This window comes from Musca autumnalis, unplaced genomic scaffold, assembly GCF_047663935.1.
Source record: "Musca autumnalis isolate F117 unplaced genomic scaffold, ASM4766393v1 scaffold_3, whole genome shotgun sequence".
Taxonomy (NCBI): Eukaryota; Metazoa; Arthropoda; class Insecta; order Diptera; family Muscidae; genus Musca; species Musca autumnalis.
This window is the reverse complement of record NW_027411866.1, coordinates 238,841,952-238,854,394: the sequence shown is the minus strand read 5'-3', so window position 1 is coordinate 238,854,394 and position 12,443 is coordinate 238,841,952. Positions and strand designations below refer to the sequence as shown.

The window sequence follows — 12,443 nt, the reverse complement described above, 5'->3', positions numbered from 1 at the left end:
AAAATTGATCTTGAAAAAAATTAACAATTATTAAAGAACGCACAATGCATTGGCGACACTGAACAAAAAGAAAATATTTAATAACCGTTGTTTATTTTGCATATTATCATAGATTTATAAACAACTTAAATATTAAAAAAAAAATCCAAATAGGGTCACTTATTAAACAAGAAATGTATATATTTTTTTTATAACTACACGCACTGGGATCCTATAAACAATATCTGACCCTTTTTAGTGTAAATTGATAATTTTTTTCGATTTTTGGCCAGGTTTTTTTGAAAATCGGACACTGTGCGATGGCAAGAAATTGTTTAGGAAATAGAGTTCCGAATTTCAGCGCGACGTGCCATCATCACTTGTTTCATAAAAAAACATATAGCAATGTTTTAATATAAACATAGCATAGGTGATGTTTTCTATGTCATCTTCTGTCCTATGTACTTGACATCTTAAGACTTGTTTCTCTACTTTCCATTTAAATTATGAGAATTACAATTTTCCAATTGCAATTTTTTTATTAAAAAATAAAGATCCCCCCTTTATGAAAAATCTCAATAATAAATTTCCTGATAATATAATACGGAAATGAATAATTAACCAACCTATCCGTAATTGTAATACAAATATGGACATGAAAGGCACACAATGCGAAAGCCATTGAAGAAATCTATAAAAATTTACCTCTTAAGAATAATAGTTAATAATCATTGACAAATAAAATGACATTAAACGAATAAACAAACAAGACACAACAAAATATCATCCAAAGAATAGCCCAACAAAAAGCTCTCATCTTACAAAAGAAAAAGCACCTTAATTTTGTTTAATGACAAGTCATTCATTTAATTTTGAAATATAAAAAAGAACACCGCCCCCCATTATGTGCAATGTTTAATTTATTTAAGGTGTTTTGTTTTGTTTCGCTTCTTTTTGTCGGCCAATTTTGGCCAAACGTCCTCAATATGTCACAAGTGACATGATGAATTTTCTTTTGTCATATTGACATTGGGGATGAGTAAAAATGCAAAAAAGTATTTTGTAGCAACTCATATGCATTTCTTGGTTGAGTCGCTATGTCAACTGTCAATAATTAAACAATTAAAATAATGAGGTTACAAATATTTAAATTTAAATTAATTGCAATTCTTATAGAAGAACAAAAGGTCATTTAACAGAGCAAATAGTCTTCCGATAGAAGACCAAAGATCGTCTTATATAAGACCATAGAGTCTTCATTCTTATCAGATACCTCTTCTCTTAGAAGTCTAGAAAGTATCCTTAAAAACGACCAAAGTTCTTACAGAAAACCGTAGGTCTTCTTGTTTTAGAAGACCAAAAGGTCTTCTGATAGATCAAAAAGTCGTCTTATAGAAAAGCAAAATGTCATCTTGTAGAAGACCAAAGGATCTTCTATTCTTATAGGATATTATGATGTCTTCTCTTATATGATTAAAAGGTCTCCTCACGCAGAAAAAAACACATTTTTTTGGAACAAGAATATCTATTTTTGTTCCAACTATTTATTTCTTTTGTTCAAGCAATGTAAATGTAAATCCAATCTTACCACTTTTGCTTTGGACAAGCCAAATTTTGGACAAAATCGGTTCATCCGTTCGAGAGTTATCGTGCGCACCAGCCGGCCCGACAGACGGTCGGACATTGCTAAATCGACTCCAAATTGTCTGAAACACATTTCGTATAAACATACTTGGGTTCTAAACCCATTATTTCGATGAGGCACATTTTGCCCGTATGAAAGTGTATATCACCAATATTTTTGAAAATTTTACATAGCTGAAGCCAAGGTTTACCCTTTTAGAATACGCGACTTGTAATTCTATATTATACAAATAAAATATTTTTGGATAAAATGAAATGTTTTTGGACGTGGCAAAAAATATTGGCCTTAAAAGATAATTTGCGTGGAAGCTGTGGCTATATTTTTGTTAAAAAATGGGTAAAAATTGGTTGAAGCCACCATGTCTTTTTTTGTTTTCTCTCGATTTGTGAGTAAACCACACTTCTCTCGATTTTCCTGTCAAAGTAAAAGTATTACTAATGTATTACTTTTCAAAATTTGAACTGCTTCTACCATTAAATGATGCTGACATTTTGAAGCCGGATTTACAGTGTTTTTTGAAATTTTCTTCTAATTTCATTCCGCAAACAGGTTTTTCAAAAAATTATATATTGGATTGTAGTACTTGCGATTCTGAGTTATTTGATACGAACAATGTGAATGTAGTCTGCACAGCTTCATAGAAATCTACATCCAAATGCGGAAATTTTGTGCGAACATTTTTGTAAAAAACATATTTTTCGGGCCTAATTTTTACAATTGTCATTCGATCTCCTCGTACTTGATTGCACATTTTAGTTTTTTACTTTCCGGATCTAATAAATCATTCCCCGTAAAAATCCATCTACTAAAACGCGAGTTACAAGAAATTCCAAAGTAGAAAAATCACCTAAAATTGTTTTTGCAAATATCGCGAATTTTATCGCGTTTTCTGCGCTTCGTTTACACTGCAATAAAACAACTAATACAGCATCTTCGTTTTAGCGGAAACAGAGATTTGAAAACTTCACTGTTAAGGGAGCTACATTCATTTTATCCCAAAAAATAGTGTGTGATGCTACATCGACGGTTCTTAATTGATCGCCTTGAAATAGATATATATCGATGTAGATTTTCATGGTGGACATTGAAATCGGATGCGGGCAAAAATTGTATGCACTTTGCGCAAATTTGCGATATTTTATAGGTATTTTAATGCTAAGATGCAGCTGATGCTACATCTTAGCCACCAAATTAAATTTCGAAAACTATATTCAAATTAAAAGATACGGTATTGCTGTACATGAAAATCACATGCGGACAAACTGATTTTGATAATTACGCGATTTACACATATTTTAAAATGCATATAAATAAAAATGGGTTATTTGACCTCTATTTCCATTTCAGAAGCTTTGACATATATCCTCATCAACCCAATTAGCTTCCCTAATGGGAAAGCTTTAATATGAATGTCAATAAAGCAAAATCCGTCTATTTTGTTGGGAGATTTAAGCAAAATGAAGGAAGTATTCCTATAAATTTTTACAATATTTTCTACTTCATAATGCATGTGAAAAAATATTTGTTTAAACAAAAAATTATTTTTTTGACCAAAATATGTGCTTTATTTGGCTGTAACATCCAAACTATAACACCAATCTGTATGATTGAAGTCTCATTTGATTTGCCGTGAAGTTTGGATAAACAAAATTTTTTTATGTAATTTTATGACCACTAAATGGGCCTTAATTTTGAAAAAAGTAGACTTATATTCAATAATTTATCAATTTTATGTACATTCCGCGAATTCTGTGTAACATTTTGCAGGTGTTATGCAATCTACTCGCTGAAGTCACTTCGAGAGAACTTTTTTGTAACAATTGTGCTCATTAAAATAATTAGCGTTTTGTAAAATATTTTCTTACTTAAAAAGCGAAATAAAAGCGCAATAACTTTTGTCCGCAACAACCAAAATATGGCTCGCGACCAGATTCGTACTAGGAATTTTTTTCTTAACGTACATATCAAAAATCGTTGATGTAGCGCGAAAAAAATTTATCCTTTTTTTCTGAAATGGAATATGAAATAATTGACAATATTCGTGATATTCCATCGTTAGCATAAATGCTGAGGGTATAAAAACATTATACTGTGGCAAAGAGGACCACATAGACTGCCTTTGGTACATAGAAATTTCACAAAGTTGATAGGTCTGGCGAATTTGAACAAGGATGTTCCAATGAATGAGTGGTCCGCACTCGCCACTGAGTCGTGTAACAACAACAGCATGAGTCTAATTCTCTCGAAAGCAGAAGTGCTGAAGGTCTTTAAGAAGATCTTTGCGGTTCTTATGGTTCTTATATAAGAAGACCTTTGTGGCCTTCTATAAGATCATTGTGGTCTTCTATAAGAAAACCACTGTAAGAAGACCTTTGTGGTCTCTTATAAGATGACCATTGTGGTCTTCTTTTAGAAGACCATAGTGGTCTTCTATAAAAAGACATTTTCGGTTGTTCTATAACAAGATCTTTGTGGTCTTCTATAAGAAGACCTTTGTGGTCTTTTACAAGAAGACCTTCGTGCCTTCTATAAGAAGACCTTCGTGCCTTCTATAAGAAGACCATTGTGGCCTTCTATAAGAAGATCATTGTGGTCTCTTATAAGAAGACCATTGTGATCTCTTATAAGAAGACCATAGTGGTCTTCTATAAAAAGACCTTTGTGGCCTTCTATATGAAGACTTTTGTGGCCTTTATAAGAAGACCATAGTGGTCTTCTATAAGAAGACCTTAGCGGTTCTTCTATAAGAAGACCTTTGCAGCCTTCTATAAGAAGACCATTGCGGCCTTCTATAAGAAGATCATTATGGTCTTCTATAACAAAACCATTTTAAGAAGACCTTTGTGGTCTCTTATAAGAAGACCATGATGGTCTTCTATTAGAAGACATTTGCGGTTGTTCTATAACAAGTCCTTTGTGGTCTTCTATAAGAAGATCTTTGTGGTCTTCTATAAGAAAACCATTAGTGGTCTTCTATAAGAAGACCTTTACGGTTCTTCTATAAGAAGACATTCGTGGTATTCTACAACAAGACCTTTGTGACTTCTATAAGAAGACCATTGTTGCCTTCTATAAGAAGATCATTGGGGTGTGCTATAAGAAGAAATTAGTGGTCTTCTATAAGAAGACCTTTGTGGTCTTCTAGGAGAAGGCCTTTTGGTTTTTCTATACGAAGACCTTTGTGTACTTCTATAAGAATACCATATTGGTCTTCTATAAGAAGACCATCAGGGTGAGCTATAAGAAGAACCTTTGCGGTTCTTCTTTAAGAAGACCTTTGTGGTCTTCTATAAGAAGACCATTGTGGTCTTCTATAAGAAAACCATTGTGGTCTTCTATAAGAAGACCATTGTGGTCTTCTATAAGAAGACCTTTGGGTTGTTTTATAAGAAGACCTTTGTGGCCTTCTATAAGATTTTTGTGGTCTTCTTTAAGAAGATCATTGTGGTCTTCTATAAGACCATTGGGGTGTGATATAAGAAGACATTAGTGGTCTTCTATAAGCAGACCTTTGGATTGTTCTATAAGAAGATCTTTGTGGCCTTCTATAGAAAAACCACAGTGGACTTCTATAAGAAGACCTTTGCGGTTCTTCTATAAGAAGATCATTGTGGTCTTCTATAAGACCATTGGGGTATTCTATAAGAAGACCTTTCCGGTATTTCTATAAGAAGACCTTTGTGATCTTCTATAAGACGACCTTTGTGGCCTTCTATAAGAAAACCTTTGTGGCCTTCTTTAAGAAGACCTTTTTGGTCTTTTATAAGAAGACCTTTATGGCCATCTATAGGGGCTGTTTCAAAACCTTAATGGTCCCTTCGCGTTTCTGATTCCTGGGATGAAACTGAGCAAAAATGTCCACTAGACCATACGTCTAAGGTGAAAATCGAGCCTCCCTATTTTGACTTTAAATTTTTATCCACGTTTTTTGGACATTTTGGCATATAACGGCCAAACTATGGAGACTTTCTATCCAACACAAAGACAACAAGTGAGAAAAGGCTATAGTCGGTACGGGGCCGACTATGTGATACCCTAAACCACTACCTCTGTGAATAATCTTTTCACTCGAAAGCATTTCTTTTATGGAGATACGAAAGTTTTCACCTATCTGGCTTTTATACCAAATGACTTAAGGCGAACTGAACCAAAATAATTAATATTTAATTTTATATTTGACTACTGTCGACATCACCAACATCAATAGGCTTCTATCTCTGTGAGAAAATTTCGTGATGATCCGATCAAAATTCCGACCTGTAGTGTGATTACGATATCTCCATTATTTGACTGCCTACGCCAACCTACTTTGCATAATTTCAATAATTGGATTTTCTATTTTCTTAGTCAGGCTTTGCGTTTAGAAGGTCCCCAACCAAAAGTGTGATATCCGTCATTATTATTAAAATCGCAAAAATGAGAGGTTGGGTTTTATTAGCGACTATTGCGATATCTTCGTTGTTAGACCACCTACAACAACCTACGTTACATTGTTGTAAAGGTGATATTTTATACATTCATTGCCAGGTATTGCTTTTTGTATACCCCTTATAGACGCAGAGATATTTGCTTTGGAATAAAATGTTGACTTTTTCTCCAAATAAAGTTTTTGCTCATTCCGACCCCTAAATATTATCCGACCATTATCAAAATCAATAGGCTTCTTCCTCTGTGAGACCCTCATTAACCCTCGAAATTTCGTGACAATCCGATCAAAATTGAGCCCAGTAACGGGATTTCTAAAAAAATGGAAAAATGGGATGTATTATCGAATATTGCGATATCTCCGCTATTTGGTCACCTACGCCGACCTAGTTTGCATCATTGTAAAGTTCATAGTCAGGCTTTGCTTTTGGAAAGTCCCCAGCCAAAGCTGTGATATTCGTCATTATAACTAAAATCGCAAACATGAAAATTTGGGGTTTATTTGCGACTATTGTGATATCTTCGTTGTTTGATCACCTACAAGAACCTACTTTACAACATTTTCTGCTTTCATTGTCAGGTTTTGCTTTTGGTATACCCCATGTAGAAGCTGAGATATTCGCGTTGGGAAAAAACGTTGCCTTTTTATCCACATACGTTTTTTGCCCATTCCGATCCCTAAATATTATCCGACCATCACCAAAATCAATAGGCTTCTTCCCCTCCGGGACCCCCATCAACAACCCGTAACGATCCGATCAAAATTGCGACCACACATAGCCAGATCGACTCAGCTCGTCGAGACATTCATTTTGGTATATATAAGTATGGGTATACGACCGTTATTTCGATGCGTTACAAACTTTTTGGCCAAAACCAACTTATAATACCCTCCCCACATAGTGGTGTAGGGTATAAAAATTGTAGCCAAGACAGTAATTAAGAACTCTATAATACATTGCAAAAGCATTGGAATGCTCTTTCAGGCGGTTTTGGCCTTGAGAAGATGCAAACTTTTCGAAAAATTCCTATAAATGGCACTGTGCTACAAAAGTTGACCGAAAAAAATTCAATCGTTCTGATACAAAATTCTTTTATTTTTTTAACGGTAAAAGTAGTGAAACTCTGGGTTTCTTACATTTTCAAATTTAAACGGGCATATCGTCTTTTTCACACCGGATTTCTATTAATCCTTCTTCCTTTTAAAGGGGTGAATTATATGTCGAACAAGTTATTTTTTTTTGAAATCGGTTAAGAAAGGGTTAAAATTGTAGTGGTTTTAGTCTGAAAAGCCCCACAAAAAACCATAACTGAATTTCTCACAATTTCCAAAAATATAATGTTTTTTGTTTTGTTCAATATTTATTGTGAAAATTGTGAGAAATTCAGTTGTAGTGTTTTTCTTCATATTATCCGGGCAACGAGTTTTCTCTTCAAAAAATGCGATGCGTTAAACGTACTAGGCTTCTGCTGATGTTATTGCGTTTTGCGCCCCAGCATTTAGCTCACTGTACTTACTTATTCACGACATACACAGGCTGTCTTAATAATCGACCTGAAGAACGAGTGTATAGACAACTCCAAGAGCTTCTTTATAGGCGACCTAACCGACATACCTATAAGTTTAGCCAGGTTTAGATGAAGGCAAAGGGAGCCACCGTAGTGCAGTGGTAAGTACGTTTGCCTTAACTTGAACATTACCTTTTGTTTAGAAGAAATGTCGAATATTTCCCCTATGTTATCTTAATTCTCTAATAATTTCACTGCAAATAAGTTAAATTTTCTTTTTCTTGTTCCTCTCTCTTTTACAGTCTGCTGATTCGGTTTGTCACAAATGCAATGAAGTTATTACACAACGTATTATAACGGCCCTCGGTAAAACTTGGCATCCGGAACATTTTGCCTGCAAAGACTGCCAACAGCCGATACAAGAGGCGACATTTAATATTCAAGAAGGTGAACCGGTTTGTTCGAAATGTTTCCTCAAAAATTATTCTGGCACATGTCAGGCGTGTCAAAAGCCAATTTTGGAGGTATGTATGTAAAAGGTTGTTTTTATTTATTATTTCTATGTCATCAGTGTCAGTTTGTGTGCCTGTGATTGCTGAGGAACTTTGGCACATTACGTTATGTTTTGTTTATTTTTAGTGAAATATTTTTCTTTTTTGCGTTTAATATGTTTTAATTTTTATTAATTGTTGCTAGTTAACCTATTGCTGAGCGAAGATTGGGCTTTAGTTTAATTGTATTAATTAAGAAATTTATAAAATTAAAGCTCATAAAAAAGTGATGTGCGAATGAACATTATCTTAATGACCGAAAAATGGGCAATAAACTGGACAGCTGGTTGTGTGGCTGACTGGCTGGCTGGCAGGGCAAATGAGATGAGTTCATCGTCTTTAAATTGTGATTGTCATCACCATCAACAATAACAACAAGATTGGATCATCATCATCGTCTTCAAAACAAGAATCACACCACAGACATATTGTCATTGTCTTAATCAAAATTAATGTGACCTTAGAGGTCGCTGTAACAGATTTATTTGCATTGACACATAAACATCAAAGACATTCTCAAAGAAATTCATAGTTCAAAATTAGTTTAAAATGTTGAAATTTCAAAGCAAGTGTTTAAAAATGAGACACTTTAGTCTGAGCGACGCTGGCTTAAAATAAATTTGTTGTTGTTATTTTTTCTTTACAAGAGACCTGAAAAAACGTGTTCTCCATATTTAGATCACATCAAGTTGGGAAGTCGATTCGTGTGATTCATTGTCGCTTTCATTCTAAAAAGTCACGAAATATTTGTTTACAATTTTATGTTACAAGTCCATCACTCAAAGTGTCCCACGCACAGCCGAACAAGTTCCACTTGCATGACAGTGATTGCTTTTGGTTGATTCCACTTTAAAGTACATCTTCATTTTTGTTGGTTTAACAATACATTTAGATTTGTATCGAACATAAAATATTTGACAGAAAACATACGAAAGAAAGAGAGAAATCGAAGTCCCAAAATATTCAGAGATGGGCATTTGTTATAGAGCACCCATAGATCGTCTAATAGATGACCTAATAGGCGTCTTTGGGTGACGTAGGGGATGAATGATACCAAGCAACGGTCTTGACCGGCTTTAACATGGCAAAGCCCAGGATTTATCTTGGTCCCTCTTTCATCACAAGTGGACACTGACCTCCCCGTGGTGTCACCTGGGGAACTGCCTTTAACACCCGTTAAAGGTAGTGAGCTAACATGTGCCGAGCGTTCACCCATAAGAACGTTAAAAACTTGGGTTTGGGCGTCGGGTTAGTAACCCTCCCCTAGAAAAAACATCCTACTATGAAAAAACGAAAGAAAAGAAAAACAAGCCCCTCTAAAGTTGACGAACCCCGCAAACGTTTTAAGGACCATGATCTGCGAATCTGCACCTGGAATGTTCGCACTCTCTATAGAGAAGGTGCAGTCTTCGCATTGGCAGACGTACTTGAAAAGTGCAAGGCCGATATTACTGCCATACAGGAAATACGATGGATTGGGAAAGGCGTCACAACAACACCTAAAGGTGACGCACTGTATTATAGCTGCCATGACGTAAAGCATGAGTTTGGTTGCGGATTCGTAGTTAGTCGGAGACTAAAACATCTAGTATCCAGCTTCACCCCACTGAATGAAAGACTTGCTGCAATTCGAATGAAAGCTAATCATCAGCTTTATTTGCGCTCATGCTCCCACTGAAGAAAAGGACGAACAGACCAAAGATATATTTTACGAGCGCTTAGAAGAAACATATGACCGTTGCCCTCCCCATGGCATTAAAATCATTCTAGGCGATTTTAATGCCAAAATTGGAAAGGAGAATATCTTTGGCCCAACAGTCGGGAAATTCAGTCTCCACAGTGAAACATCTGACAATGGTATGAGGCTGATAGACTTTGCAGCTGCAAAAAACATGGTAGTTAACAGTACCAGATTTAATAATCTCGATATTCATAAGGGCACCTGGCTGTCTCCAGATCAAAGAACAAGTAATCAAATTGATCATGTTGTAATAGATGGAAGACATTCATTCAGCGTGTTGGATGTACGATCGTTCCGAGTCGCAAACATTGATTCGGACCACTACCTTGTTGCAGCGTTGTTGCAAATAAAGCACGAACAGACTCAACGCGGAAGTTGGACATCGATAGGCTGCAAACACAACAGATAGCCACAGCATATTCCACTCAACTAGCCCAATTGCTTAACGCGAGCACTCCTTGTCCCGATAACATAACAACACAATGGCAACATATTGCCCACTCCATGCAAACAGCCGCAAAATCCATACTTGGATTCCAGAGACCTCCACAAACGAATTCATGGTATGACCAGGAGTGTCGTGCTGCTACCGAAGAGAAAAATGCGGCATATAGAGCTACTTTGCAATCAGTAGCAACGCGTAGCGCGTGAGAGAGATATCGGGAGAAAAGAAACGTCTTTTCCGCAAGAAAAAGAGAGAAATGGAAAAGCGGGAGTGTGAAAAAATCGAGATGTACAGGAGCCAGAATGAAGTCCGAAAATTCTACCAAAGAGTGAAACATCAAACAGATGGCTTTGGTACAGGCACATCCTCCTGTAGAGACCAGCAATGTAATCTGGTAACAGATACAGATAGCGTGCTCAGGATATGGAAGGAACATTTCTCCAATCTGCTGGTATCCAATAGTAGCGAAGACGATGATACCACAGATCCAATCCCAGAAGATGGTATAGAATGTATACCGCCCGGCCAAGATGAGGTAAAAACAGCAATCAACCGGCTGAAGAATAATAAAGCAGCAGGAGCCGATGGCTTACCAGCCGAGCTGTTTAAAACCGGAGGCGACGCGCTGATAAGGTGTATGCATCAGCTAGTTAGCACCATCTGGCAGGAAGAACGCGTACCCGACGATTGGAACCTGAGCATACTATGTCCCGTCCACAAGAAAGGAGATAAGACTGTATGCTCAAACTATAGGGGCATAAGTCTTCTCCCTATTGCCTATAAGATAGTGTCAGGGATATTGTGCGAACGACTAAAGCCAATGGTCAACGAAATAATTGGACCATACCAATGTGGCTTTAGACCTGGCAAGTCCACCATTGACCAGATATTTACCCTGCGGCAAATCCTGGAGAAGACCCAAGAGAAGCAGATCGACATATTTCACCTTTTTGTCGATTATAAAGCAGCATTCGACAGTCCCCTCCGATCGAAGGTATTCCACGCAATGTCTGAATTTGGTATCCCCGCAAAGCTCATCCGGCTTTGTAAGATGACTTTAACTGATACTAGGTCCTCAGTTAAAATTGGAAAGAACCTCTCCGAAGAATTTTGTACCAAAAGAGGTTTCAGACAAGGAGACAGCCTTTCGTGTGACCTATTCAACATTTTGCTGGAAAAGGTAATACGAGATGCAAATGTCAAAAGAAATGGCACAATTTACACCAATAGCCACATGTTACATGTCGAAGCAGAATCTGCGAAAGTGGGTCTTGCGGTAAACGGCGAAAAGACCAAATTGATGGTGTCGACTCGCAAAGCGTCCATGGTGCTCGGACCAACTGTGGAAGTTGGTACCTACCATTTTGAGGTAGTTAAAGACTTCGTCTACCTCGGCACTGCCATAAACACAACAAACAACATCAGTTGTGAAATAAGAAGAAGAATTGTATTGGCCAACAGATGCTACTATGGTTTAAGTAAGCAATTTAAAAACAAAGCCACATCTCGTCAAACAAAAATAACACACAAACGCTGATACTACCCGTGCTAATGTATGGCTCCGAAGCATGGGTACTTGCGCAAGCAGATAAGGCAGTGCTTAGTGTGTTTGAGAGGAAAATTCTTCGAAAGATCTACGGGCCGATTTGCGTTGACGGTGAATATCGACGTCGTATGAACCACGAGCTATATAAGCTATACAAAGACATGAATATAGTAAAACGTATCGAGATGCAACGATTGCGTTGGCTAGGCCATATCATGAGAATGAGCGATGATGAACCCGCTAAAAAGGCGTATGAATACATGCCACATGGCGGTGCACGCAGAATCGGCAGGCCTAAGCTTCGATGGAGCAAACAAGTGGATGAAGAAATGGAGAGGCGCGGTATTCCAAAAAGTCAAGCGAAAAACAGAGAGGAATGGAGATCTTTTCTTAGTTCGGTCTATAGAACAAATGTTCTGTAATGGGCCAACTAAGTAAGTAAGTAATAGGCGTCTTTATAGACGAATTAAAGGGCGTCTTTATGACGTCCTAAAGGAAGTCTCTACAGATGTTCTTAAGGTAGTAAGAACAGACGTCCTAAAATCCGCATTTATGTGACTGAAGTTCCTCAAAAATAATCCACGTTTATGTCTCTGGAGATC

At 36.8% G+C, this 12,443-nt stretch overlaps 2 protein-coding genes across 5 annotated transcripts in view; one reads left to right on the top strand and one right to left on the bottom strand.

Annotated features, from left to right (window-relative positions):
* LOC141399177 (uncharacterized) overlaps positions 1–12,443 on the bottom strand; it is a 153,918-nt gene that overhangs the window by 76,340 nt on the left and 65,135 nt on the right. The gene's annotated exons all lie outside the window — the stretch shown is intronic.
* Positions 1–12,443, top strand: part of LOC141399179 (transforming growth factor beta-1-induced transcript 1 protein) — a 99,435-nt gene that overhangs the window by 42,302 nt on the left and 44,690 nt on the right. For all 4 annotated transcript variants that reach the window (XM_073977369.1, XM_073977367.1, XM_073977366.1 and 1 more), the window contains exon 3: positions 7,861–8,082. In XM_073977369.1, the coding sequence (XP_073833470.1) occupies positions 7,861–8,082 (222 nt within the window). The remainder of the gene's footprint in view (positions 1–7,860; positions 8,083–12,443) is intronic.